This window comes from Xenopus laevis, chromosome 3L, assembly GCF_017654675.1.
Source record: "Xenopus laevis strain J_2021 chromosome 3L, Xenopus_laevis_v10.1, whole genome shotgun sequence".
Lineage (NCBI taxonomy): Eukaryota > Metazoa > Chordata > Amphibia > Anura > Pipidae > Xenopus > Xenopus laevis.
Window position 1 is genome coordinate 93,528,611 of NC_054375.1, and position 13,465 is coordinate 93,542,075.

Sequence of the window (13,465 nt, forward strand, 5' to 3'; positions counted from 1 at the left end):
AACTCACGTATTCAGTTCATCCTTCACAGCTGGAATTTTCCGTCTGCCACAAAATTACTTAAAGGGGAAATATCGTGAAAATGAAAATTTAAAATAAACTTCCTCATACTGTAAGTAAGAAACTTTCTAAATACAATCAATTAAAAATGCTGCAGTGCTTCTGAACTAATCACGTTTATATTCATTATCCCTCTATCAGCATCTGTTTCTCTTCATATTTCAGTATGATGAACCTTATTTTAAATTTTCATTTTCGCTATAGTTCCCCTTGTAAAATCAAAAACTAGGTAAATTGGTTGAGCAAGATAAAAACGGTTTTCACCAAAAATGTAATGTATAAAGGTTGGAGTGAGCGGATGTCTTGAACACAATACAACTTCCTTCTTTACATCTTTCTAACTCTGAGTTAGTCAGCAACTTTAAGGGGGGGCCACATGGGACGTAACTGTTCAGTGAGTTTGCTTTTGATCCTTTGCATGTAGGTCAGATTCCAAAGCAAACAGTTATGACTCATGTGCCCCTCCTCAAGTCACTGATTGATTACTGACTGGTAACCAATAAGAGAGTTGCAAAGCAGGAAGTAGTGTTCTGGCTATTTTGTTAGACATCCAGTCACTCCAGCCTTTATACGTTACATTTTTTGGCTAACTATATTAGAAACACTTTTTTATATTGCAAAATAAGAAGCCATCCCCCTTATCCTACTTTATAACAACAGGCCAATTTCTTCCTTGCCCTCTAAGCTAGAACAGATTGTCTGTAACTATTTGCAGAACTTCCTGTAGACCAACCATTTTCTTGCACTCTATCAATCTTGTTTTCAGGCAAGCCACTTGACTAAAATGGCTTTAACTGAGGTCTCTCTTCTGTCTCTCGGTCAAATGGTGCAAATATGAAATTCTTATCTTGGCCTTCAGAGCCCTGCATTCCTTTGCTTCAGTGGACCCGGCAGGGATCTGCTTCCTTGGTAGTCATCTGTAAGTTTTGTGCCAAAGTCACCTGTGACCCCCCTGCACAAAATTGTCGGTTCCCAGAAAAATTTTGGGGTAGGGGCCCAAAGTTATGTCTCTGCTCAACTCTTTAGGGGTAGATTCACTAAAGGGTGAATTGTCGCCAGTGACTGCTTCACGATACCTCGCACAACTTCTCCAGGCGCAAATGTGCTACGAATACGCTAATTCACTAAAGTGCGAAGTTTCGTCCCAGGGGTCAGATGCTGGTGATTTTTTACTAGCGTTACTTCGGCTGTGCAAGCATTTCATAGCAAAGATGCGATAGTGTTCATTTGTGCCTATTGAAAATTCGCTAGTGATCTTGCACTTAGGTCAATTTGCATACGGTGGGTAATTAAAAGTTGTGTGGACATCTTTATTGTAAATGTTGGTGCAAATGCTTGAAGTTACCACTTTTTCAAATTCATGTCCAAGGAACCTTAATAAAGACAAGAGAGTTAATATAATGCCCTATACATGAGCCCACTGTAAAATGAATGTTCCATATGTTATGAAGTGTCTGGAGAAAACCAGACACCCAAAAAAAGTTTGTCAGACAAAAAAAGTTCAAGTCAGGACTTTTGAAGGCAATTCCGCTTCAAAAAAGGAAAAGTCGCCAGCGTTTTTGGAACTTTAATGCATTTTCGGCACACAGGATATAATGTAAGCGATAGAAGATTGAGGAAGATCTAGCTTCATTTTAGCTCTTCACCTGGTCTGAGGAGGAGAAGTGGCGAAAGAGGTAACGTTCAGTAAAATCCGCACTAGTAAATTTGTGGAGCAACGATTGTTCACCACAGTGAAAAGTCGCTAGCATTAGCCAATTCACGCTTTAGTGAATCTGCCCCTAGATTCTAGATCTGTTGGCCATACAGTTCTTCACCACAAGAACTACATCATGCATAAAACCATTCTTCCTGATTTCCCCATGCTTCTAGACTGCTCTACCATCTTGCATCAGAAAAATTCCATGAGAACTCAACTATTCTCAAATCTCTATAAGAATCTCTTTCTAGAGAAAGCATTTTGCTGGCCTTCTGCATCAAAACACCCCTGACTTATGCAATTGTCCCCTTTCACATTTTGTTTCTGGTTGTTTCCTCATTCTGCTAGATTTTAAGCTCTTCCTGGCAGTGACCTTATTCGAACTATGGATTGAAACTTTTAGCACTTAAAGGACATGTAAACCCCCCCACAAAAATTTAAGCAGTGAACAGCCTCTTTGAAATCTTTAGATACCTGCCAATCTAGTTGTTGACAGGTTAACAGTAAGGCTGCAACATCCCCTTAATCACTTATAATTCTTCTCCTCCTCTAATCAACTCTGCCACTTCCCTCAGGAATTTACTTTGGCTGTTGGCTAATGGGCATACTCAGTTATTTTCAGCTCAGCTCAGTCTAACAGCCAATGAAGAAATAGCATAGCTGGTTCCCATAGAAACCCTAACTGCCTGATACAATTTTTTTTCTCCTAACCACCTCTCCCATTACAGAGCTTAACCATTACAGTGCTCAACCCCAGCAGAACTTTTTATACTTCAAAGTATGTTGTACCTGTGTAAACCTGCATTCTGCATTGCATGAACTTAACAGCATAGATGTCCTGTTTGCAGATGTCAATGTTACTGATGATGTGTGAGAGGGAAAATCCGCCGGGTTAAAGCTGCTATTTGTTTTAGGAAAATATGATGATACTGGCAAATGTAGTACAAATGGTTGGGGAAGATATGCCCAACTTATATAAATGGTAGGAAAATCCTGCAAGGCCACAAAGGCCCGGGCCTAGGGCGGCAAAGTATTAGGGGCAGCATGCCGCTCCAGCTGCTTTCTCTGGAGCACTGGGGACACGAAGCCCCCCAGTGCTCCGGCTCCTCCGCCGTGCTCCTCACGCGGGGGGGGGGAGGTAGTGTGGGCGATAGGACAGCGCGGCCTAGGGTCACCGCCCATGAAATCTGGCCCTGGGTAAAAGGAGATGACCAGGGTCTGGATTTTGATTGGTATTCAGATGAATATTAAGTGAAGGATTTCATGTTTGATAATATGAATTGAGTGTATTTCTGTATATATATATATATATATATATATATATATATATATATATATATATATATATATATCTATCTATCAAAAAAGTCCAGACAACTTGCTTGTTCATCAAGAAAAAACTTTTATCAAGCAAGTAATAAGTACAACGTTTCGAAGCTCCCGCCTCTTTATCAAGCATTGCAAGTTGTCTGGACTTTTTTGATAGATATATAATTTGTCCTTTGGACTAGGTCACAGACCAGGGTTAATCTCCACTCCATTTTGTTGGTTTATATATATATATATATATATATATATATATATATATATATATATATATATATATATATATACTGTAGATATATATATATATATATATATATATATATATATATATATATAATACACAAAAGCCATGAATATCTTGTAAACTATATCTTAGAAATGGTGAGTACTGATGTACAATAATTTACAAGAGTGGGTACTTTATTCACTATATATACTATATGTATTATTGGTCTTTTTTCCTATACAAAACAATTGTATTGGAGCTTCTAATAATTAGTCACAGGCGCTAATTCAGGTCAAATTTGCCCGTTTCGCCGACGGCAAATACATTTGTGAACTTGCCACAAAAATTCATTGGCGAAAATTCTCTGGTGTTACGATTTCGATGCCGTCGTCAATGGTTGAAGCCGGCGCCAGTTTCGGCGCCAATATAGACGCGGATTTAGATAAATGGACTTTAATGTGTGTAGACGTCAACTCTGACGCTGGCACCCATTTTGAAGCCGGCGTCAAAAATCACCAGTTTGTGAATTTTTCGCCAGTTTTGTGAATTTCGCGGGAAATTTGCGAAATTCATGGCGAAGCGAAATGGGACAAATTCGCCCATCACTACTAATACATGTTACCCATGTTAGATGAGCACAATGTAATGTATGTTTTCATCTTTTTTTTGCTGTGTCGTGTTTGAGTAAAACAAACATTTTCTTTTATCTAATTTCTTTCCAAAAAAACAAACAAACATGCAAGCACTCATTAATGAAAAGTGAGGCTAGAAATATATCCATCCTCCTTTGGTAACACATAAGGGGGTTGGTTAGGTGACAGCATTGCTCTAGCATTAGACTTTTGGATGAGTAATATCTTAGGCAATGCTGGGTCAACAGTATATAAAGAGAATGATAGGTTTGCCATTCAGGATTCATTCATACTAAGAAACACTTGCAGAGGTAAGATCATGCCTTTTGAAGGAAAGTTAATTTGCCATTTGCCTACTAGAAAGACTAGGGACTAGTTAGTATTCATATTCAATATGATGTTAAATCATCTATGGCTTAAACTTAGGTGCCATATTTTAGAACAGCATCATTTTTTGTAAGCTGAAATTAATAATTGTATAATTGTGAAGTGAAAATTGTGAATTTTGCCTATGAAAGTTGAATAACATGGTTATTCTATATCTATCTATCTATCTATCTATCTATCTATCTATCTATCTATCTATAATCTATCTACAGTATATTTGTGTGTGTGTGGGTATGTGTGTGCGCAGATAAGTTACTGATTAACTTATAAGTTACTGAGTAACTTATGTGCACTTTTTGACTCTTGTTTCCAGTATACTAGTACATAATGTTTATTATATAGACAGGGATTGCTGTTTATAATTTGACATGAGAAAACTGGTGACAGTTATCTATAATCATTACCTGTGAAACTGGTCTAAGTCAATCAGAAAAAAAATGATTTGGCATTCTGCTTACAGTTTAATGGCAACTGCCTCAGTAACCCTAAATCAGATTTGGATGGATATAATGTGAGATTTTTTTCCTCTGGAAAGCAGAGCAGAGCAGAGATTAACATTTGCTTATTACATTGCTTGAATCCCTTAACACCAAGCAAATAATTACTCTTTTTTGTGCATATTGCATTCTTCCTCCACCACTAGTCAGTCAAATTTATACGTGGGAGCTGCCATATTACTTGTTTCAGCAAAACTGAGTATATAAATGCATACATGCTAAGAAGGAAAGCTTTCTCCGCACAGTATGGCTGGGCTACATGTATGAAATCTTACATTATAAACAATGTAATTTTATCCACTACATTTATCTGCACGGGAAAAAAATATACATGGTAAAATAGGCACAAGAGCAATCGCATTTTCTAATATTTTTTTTTTTATTTTTTACATTTTTTTATTGACTTCTTTGTGACTATTATGTTTCAGTGTACAATAACAGTACCTATATTCATAGGTATACAATAACAGTACCTATATTCATTTATAGATGATATATTATTTTATATTAAAATTTATATTAAATATAATTTACATTATTCTATATTATAGGGGTTGTTCACCGGAAAATTCATGTTTAGTATGATGTAGAAGTGGAGGCTTATTTATGAAAGGCCACATTTTTGTGGTTTTAGTGGTTTTGGAAATCACAACTAAACTCACAAACCCTAAAACCACGAATGTCATTGAATTACCAAATTTAAAAAGTGCAATTAAAAAAAAGCTCTGATCGATGCACTTAAAAATACCAACACTAAGGGGCTGAGTCACTAAATTCGAGTGAAGGATTCGAAGTAAAAAAACTTCGAATTTCGAAGGTTTTTTTGGGCTACTTCGACCATCGAATGGGCTACTTCGACCTTCGACTATGACTACGACTTCGAATCGAAGGATTCGAACTAAAAATCGTTCCACTATTCGACCATTCGATAATCGAAGTACTGTCTCTTTAAAAAAAACTTCGACCCCCTAGTTCGGCAGATAAAAGCTACCGAAGTCAATGTTAGCCTATGGGGAAGGTCCCCATAGGCTTGCCTAAGTTTTTTTGATCGAAGGATATTCCTACGATCGTTGGATTAAAATCCTTCGAATCATTCGATTCGAAGGATTTAATCGTTCGATTGAAGGAATAATCCTTCGATCGTACGATCGCAGAATTTGCACTAAATCTTTCGACTTCGATATTCGAAGTCGAAGGATTTCAATTCCTAGTCGAATATCGAGGGTTAATTAACCCTCGATATTCGACCCATAGTGAATCAGCCCCTAAGACAATTCATAGTGAAAAGAAAAATCGGAAAACCTCTAAAAGTCCAATTTGCTTACAAGCAGTCCAATGAGATCAGCGCAGTTTCCATTTACTTCTATAGCACTTTGACAACTTTTACTTGGCAAAGTTTGGTATGAAAAGTTTTTTCACTTAATACATTTCACATTTTTAGAGCTTATAAGAAATATTGGAACAGTTTTAGAGATTCATGGGAAAACAAATCAATTTGTTAGTTAGTAAATGGGCCCCATAGGGTTCTGGTTTTTAGCTGGACAGCCTAGGTTCTCTGGGTGAAAACTACCTGTCCAAATGAGGAAATCTGGACAATGCTCTGAAGAATGATATCACAGTCTCCCCCACTAAATTTCCCCCACACAGACTTCTCTAGGGTAAGCAACCCAATGTAGACAGCAGGATTGTAAAAATAATTTGCAATTTGTCTTCATTTTTTAAATTTTTCTGTTTTTATTTTTCTATTTTTTTGTTTCATTTCTGGATTTTAGAGTAATAACCCTAGCAACCAGTCAGAAATTTTGAAGTGGGAATGAAAGCATACTAGTAGAGGAACTGAACAGAAAGATAAGTCAGTCCCCTTTTAGGTTCATGGCACAAGGGGAAGCTTGTAGCATTTGTCACTAGTGAAGGGCGAATTTTTCGGCAGGTACAAATTTGGGGCGAATTTGCTCGATTAGCCATGAATTTCGTGAACTTCATGTGATACATCGATTTTGACGCCGGCGACAATTTGCGTGCGTCAAAATGGTCGCCTGTGTCAAAGTTGACGCTGGCGCCCATTAAAATCTAAATTGTCGCCGTCATCGGTAAAAACTTTGACGCCGGCGAATTTTCTCTACAAATTTGCTAATTTATTTGCTAGCATCAAAGTTTTTACCGATGACGGCGACAATTTAGATTTTAATGGGTGCCGGCGTCAACTTTGACACCGCTGACCATTTTGACGCACGCAAATTGTCGCCGTCGTCAAAATCGATGTATCACGTGAAGTTCCCGAAATTCATGGCAAAGCGAAACGGGTCAAATTTGCCCATCGCTAATTGTCACCCCAATTATCGTCATTCCATGGGAGGTGGGACAAATTACAGCAAATCTCTTCTTGTGCCATTAACCAAAAGGGGATTGATTGTGTTCAGTTCCTCTATACTGTGCTAGGCAAAACACTCGCAATCCAGTATTGACAAGACTACTACAGCTCTCCTAATCCTAATTATAGAATCGATTTTGATAAAAACTATTCAATTTTTTAATGATTCAAGTTTTCTCTTTAAAAATAAAAGAACATATGGGCTTGATAAGGACTAGGTAGACTTGAGGCATGGATATATTTTATAAACAAACCAGTTCTCCTTACAATTATTATCTCTTTATACTTCTGCAGATATAATACACTAGAGTTAAACTTTCCTAAAGCCACGGTTAAACCTCCCTGCCATGTTCATGTTGGGAATTTGCTCAGTGCTCAGACTGATACTGCTTCCTCGTGGATTCCCTTGGTATCATGCTCCAGACATTGTGCAATGGCCGGGTTGTTGTTGTTTTCAAGTTATGCAGTGTAATGCCATTCCATTTATGTCATTCCTATCATAAGAAACGAGTCATAGCATTTTATGATCCGTGCACTCGAAGAATCCCTACTGACTTTGTTATTAACTCACATCCGACAACAAATCAAATGTTGTCCTTTTACATCATTATACACCAGAGATATCAAAACTGCTCTTTCCTGGCTATTGTTGAAACACGACTCAAAGTCAAAGGCTGCCAAGGGGTTCTGGGTGGTTTAGTTTAACAACTTGTGAAGAGAAATCCCTGGTATGCAATTCTCTTTGTTAGAGTTACTGGAAAAAAATGCCAAGCAAGTCAGTTAGAGCTCAAGTCAGTTATAACTGACTTTAACTGGGTAAATCTGTGTATCTAGATATAATAGGACAGACTGAATCAATGACTGGTTATTACTGGCTAAATCTGACTTCATCCTCATAACTGAAAATGACTGCAAGTGATTTTTTTTCCAGTTAACCTTAAAAGTCAAAAATGGAATTTATATTTAGAGAGAGATTGGGTAATATCTGCAACCCCTTCAGTACCACAAAGGCTTCCACATAAGAAAGAAAAACTGCTAAGAAGGAGTTCCTCTCCAGAACAACAAAAAAATATTCTAAATAGTTCACATTCTTTAAAGCCTGAAAATGTAGACGTTGCTACTCTATGTACCCTTGGGGCAGAAACTGCTTTGACTATGACATATTAAATGGTAGTATTCAAACAGGCACGAGAGCTGAGGTCGGCTCATAATTTCCCGGAACAGGGAGACGGTGAAAAAAAAATTCAAATGAGTCAATGTCTGAAGAAATCTAAACTGGGCTGCTGCGCTCATTAAATCATAAAGAACAAACAGATCTCTTATTCACACTGTTAAGTCACTTCTACAACACTGACAAGGGCAACGGGATATAATAGAAAAACAATAGAATCATGTACTTTCTTTCTATGTACAGTAAAATTAATGAGCAAATACTATTTGACAACCATCGCTGAGGTTTTATATAATATGTATGGGGAGTGCCTTTAAACATAAACAGATATTAACCATGATCTGGAATTACAGCAGTTAGTTCAAATCTCACATGACGTACATTTGGTAAATGATCCCCAGGGATTTCCATTTAAACCTCCTAGTTAAGTAACATGTAAAAACTTTTTTTTAGTGTCACTTTAGATTTGCAGTATGTCAAATAATGGCATTGGGCTTGCTCGGTCAGTTCCCAAATGTTCTTCTGTAAGCTTTCAGTGTGCTAGTAGTGCTACACAGGTAATCGGGCTACTCACTGTAATCAAGCGGAGTGTATGGATGTTCTTTTTTTTTTATTAGATAAACATCATCTATTATTTTTACATATGGGTAATTGGATGCATTTTTTTGTGTCAGGTCAAAGCACAAAATCCCAACAATGCAATACACTCAACTCTCATTTTGGGGAATCTTTTGGATGTTGCTACCAATGATCCAAGGACGAGCTATAAAAACTGATCGAGTGAAAAATGATGCAAAGATGCTGGCAAGGACCTTGATTACCAGGATACAAGAGCACCCAATCCAGGTGAGAAACATGGACACTGCAAGAGACCAAACATTTTCAGTAAACATAAATGTTCAAATTCCTTTCTTTAAACTCATGGGACCCAGGTTTTGTCTAAAGTTTGTGTTAATTAAAGGGAAACTGTTGTGAAAATAAAAAAATACAGGTATGGAACCTGTAATCCAGAATGCTTGGGACCTGAGGTTTTCTGGATAATGGATCTTTCTGTAATTTGGATCTTCATACCGCAAATCTACTAGAAAATCGTGTAAACATTAAATAAACCCAACAGGCTAGTTTTGCTTCCAATATGGATTAATTATATCTTAGTTTGGCTCAAATACAATGTACTGTTTCATTATTACAGAGAAATAGGAAATCATTTTTTAAAATGGGGATTATTTAAATAAAATGGAGGCTATGGGAGATGGCCTTTCTGTAATTCAGAGCTTTCTGGAAAATAAATAAATTACTTTATATAGTATAATCATTTAAACTTTCTATACTATTTCTAAAATAATTAAGATGATCTTCAGCAAACTGTCTCTCGTCGGCAACAGATTTTAACAGACAGGTGAAATTTTGATTCTAATTTTCAAAACATAGGAGTCAAATAGAAGCAATGCAGACAATTCACCTGTTGCAATAAATATCTCTTATTTTATCCGGAGTGCCGCCTGGTCTAATTGCTGAGTGGATACTTTTTAAAACACTCTTTTTTTAATGGAGAGAATATTGTCAGCATTGCCTGACTGATTTGGGTACAAAATGCACACAAACATTTTTGGCTGAAATCTGCTCCTTGCAAAGGTTATGGGTTCATGTCATCAGCTGAGGCCAATGTTCTTCAGGCCTAAGCCTTTTGTGTAACAATCATGGTGTGTGCAACAGGTGATGTTGGTGAAATGTGTACTTTGTATGTTTGCTTCCAGAGCAACCATTTTTGCACTTAGCATTGTTTAGCTCTTGTTAACCAATTGCCATTTCTTTTTGTTTCTTTTTACAAATCCAGTACCTTTTCCCCAGCAATCTAAAAATCAGTGGTTTGGATTTTATCCCAGATGAGCAGTTACTAGAAAGCCTGGAACATATGGATGAAACGCTTGAAGTTTTCCAAGAAATTCTCTCTAGTCTCCCAATGGAAAATGTTGATCAGATGTTGAGTGACATGGAGAACCTCCGCAGTCTGTTACAATTATTGAGCACCATAATGGGATGTACAACCAGAAAACACAGCCAAAGTGACACTCAGGTGAACCTGACAGAGGAGTATGCCAAAGCCCCTTACACTACAGAAAAGGTAGCACTGGATCGTCTCCAAAAATCCCTGCATAGTATTGTCAAGCACTTGGACCACATCACTAACTGCTAACTAAGACCATACTAATGGCAAAATAACTCTTTTTTTTCACTTCTCTCAAAAACACCTTTGTTATTTTGATGAGGAACTACTGCAAGCCATATTTATTTGCAAGACTAGGAGGCAATGTTTAGCAGGACCCATTTCCCTTTCTTATTTTGAGTCAGCATAAACATGCACATAGTTAAAGGGAAGATAGAAAATGGTATAAAACTATTGTTCCCAAAAAGATATCAGTGTCATAGAGTAAATCCATACCTAGGATAATGCTGGTCACTATATGAATTAGTAGATACAATGATAATAACTACAAGGATTCTATTCCAGTATGGGCTTCCACATTTCATGTACTGCACACTACAGAATATGTTTGATACCCACATGGACGTGAACTATACAGTAAAATGAATTGCACTAGTACGTGCACAATAATTAATAAATACCCATGGAATATCTATAGTAGAGAGGCATTGACATGGCAATAGAAAAAACCCATTGATACAACTTTGTCTTTGGTGTCACAAAATGAGGCCTTGCTGTAAATGCCAGCCTCAGCTGTGTTGTTAGTTTATAATAGAATATAGTATATTTTAAAAAAAAATATTTTTATATTTAAAGGTTTTCTTAAACTTGAATATTTCAGTTAAAACAGGCAGCAAACAAATATTTATTTATTTATCCTTTATTTTGTGTTTTAAATAAACTTTTGTAAGAAAATGGTTTGATTTTTGTGTGATTTCTTTGCCTTCTCCTAACTGTCTGAGTAGACTTGACAGAGCAAGTACGATTAGAAATTGGTTTTCTGGTTCCAAGTCTCTGAGGCATTGGTAAATCTTCTCGGCCAATTATGGAGGATGAATAACATATTCATATTCTGATTTGATAGTTCTAGTAATTTATCACTTAATTATAGGACTTTTTAAAGGTGTCTAAGAATATTTGCGCATACTACTGATCTTCATTTATCTTAGCTCTTGACATCAGTTTGACACAGCAAGCAAAAGGAGAACAACTATGGCTAATTTGTAATCTTTTTTTTGGAATAATCTTTATTTTCAAATTTAAAGAAAGGGAAGGAGGGGAGGGGATACAGAAAGTAAAAAAAGGAAGGGGAAGAGGGAAGTGGGAGGGACATAAATGGGAAAAGTTATTTGCATATACATGATCAATTCCACCTTTGATTACATATAACATGGTGAAGGAAGCGATGTACATACATTATCATTTTATTGATATTTAGTTAAATCCCTTTCATTTAGTGAGTATAGTCATTTAGAGTTCGATAAAGTAGTAATATTTGACCATATCTCATGTCGCCATCTATGACCTTGCTATAAAGTTGGAGTTGGATTAACCAGTTAGCCCTTAAACTTAATTAGTTCGAATATACCTTAACCGTGGTCTCCAGATGTCCCAATATTGGCCACTTTCATTTCTCGTTATTTCCTCTAATTTGCGGGTGTCTTCAACATTCTTGAGCCATTCTATAAGTGTGGGAGGGTTAAGAGATTTCCATTTACATGGGATAAGGGCCTTCACTGCCTGAATAAGATGGAGGAAAAGTTTGTCTTTTATAATCTTATTAGAATTCATGTATGGATGGAACAGTAGAAGTATTGGGTCCAGGTGGATACCATCTAGTGGTCAGCTTAAACATAGTTTTTCTGGTCCTGGATGCTACAGAACTTTTATGAACCGCCTTAAATATTTTATCCCAACCTTTACCTGCCAACATTATTCCAACCTCTTTTTCCCAGTTCTTTATGCACTAAGCTTGGGGGAGGTCCCTGGCATGAATTATCAACTTGTATATGAGAGAAAGTGGTCTTTTAAGTGGCTGTATGCCTTCCATGATGTTCTCCCATGGCGTGCGTTTTCTCCCCAACCCTGTTTGGGTTATTGATTCAGATAATGTGACAGCTGGTTAAAACACCACAAATCCCATGGGTGGTTACCTCATTTTTTTGTATCTTTGAGAAGGATAGCCTAGTCCCTGTAATGCCCGAAGGCGCAGTTGAAGTAAGGACCAAAGAGAAGGCAACAATCCAAGTTCGCGGTACAGAAAAGGGTTTATCAAAGAATGGTCGTAAAACAGGCAGAATGGTCAAGACAGGCAGTACAGATTCAAAGTCGATAACAGGCAAGGTTCAAACACGGATAAGCAAAACAGAATATATCGCACCCAGGAACTATATGAAATAGACCTATAATTGGGCAAGGTCAGGATGGAAATGAGGGTCTTTATAGTCCAGTCTATTGGCGCCAAAATTGACGCGCTGGCGTCAGACGCAGACGCCAGCGTCCCCACGCTGACGCCTTGACGCCGGCGCCCGATTCTGACGCCGGCGTCCGTTCCGTCGCCGGCGACCAATCACAGGGCAAGAAGGAGATGATGCAGGATGATTGCGACCACCCGGAGCCATGTGCAGGGAAGAGGAATCGCCATTTTGGACGCCATCTTGGAGCAGGTCAGTAGACTCCATTACAGTACCCCCTTCCTTAGGGGGGGCCTCAGGACCACCGGGACCAGGACGGGAAGGAAACTGCCTATGAAACCTGCGAACAAGGATGGGGGCATGGACATCCGACTTTTTCACCCAAGAGCATTCCTCGGGACCGAAACCCTTCCATTCGACAAGGTACTGGAGAGCGCCCCTGGAAAAACGAGAGTCCAGAATCCTGCTGACTTCAAATTCTAAATGGTCATCGATAACAACAGGAGCTGTGGAAGAAGAAGAGGGGGAAGACACTGCAGGTTTAAGGAGAGACACATGAAAGGCATTAGGGATCCGCATCTCGGGAGGAAGAAGAAGACGAACTGCCACAGGGTTGATGACCTCGATGATGGGAAAGGGACCGATGAATTTGGGGCCAAGCTTAGGAGTGGGAATCTTGAGGCGAATATTCCGTGTA

The 13,465-nt window shown here is 37.9% G+C and overlaps 1 protein-coding gene across 1 annotated transcript; it reads left to right on the plus strand.

Moving 5' to 3' along the window:
• The first annotated feature begins 4,197 nt into the window (after positions 1–4,197).
• lep.L (leptin L homeolog) lies at positions 4,198–11,249 on the plus strand. Its single transcript, XM_018252815.2, has 3 exons — positions 4,198–4,252; positions 9,042–9,213; positions 10,205–11,249. The coding sequence occupies exons 2-3, from the start codon at positions 9,064–9,066 to the stop codon at positions 10,562–10,564; spliced, it is 510 nt and encodes a 169-aa protein (XP_018108304.1). The 5' UTR covers positions 4,198–4,252; positions 9,042–9,063; the 3' UTR covers positions 10,565–11,249.
• Positions 11,250–13,465: the final 2,216 nt, after the last annotated feature.

Coding starts and splice junctions, on each gene's coding strand:
- lep.L (XM_018252815.2), top strand. CDS start 9,064: ATGCAATACACTCAACTCTCATTTTGGGGAATCTTTTGGATGTTGCTA. Junction 9,214..10,204: donor TACAAGAGCACCCAATCCAG/GTGAGAAACATG, acceptor TTACAAATCCAG/TACCTTTTCCCCAGCAATCT.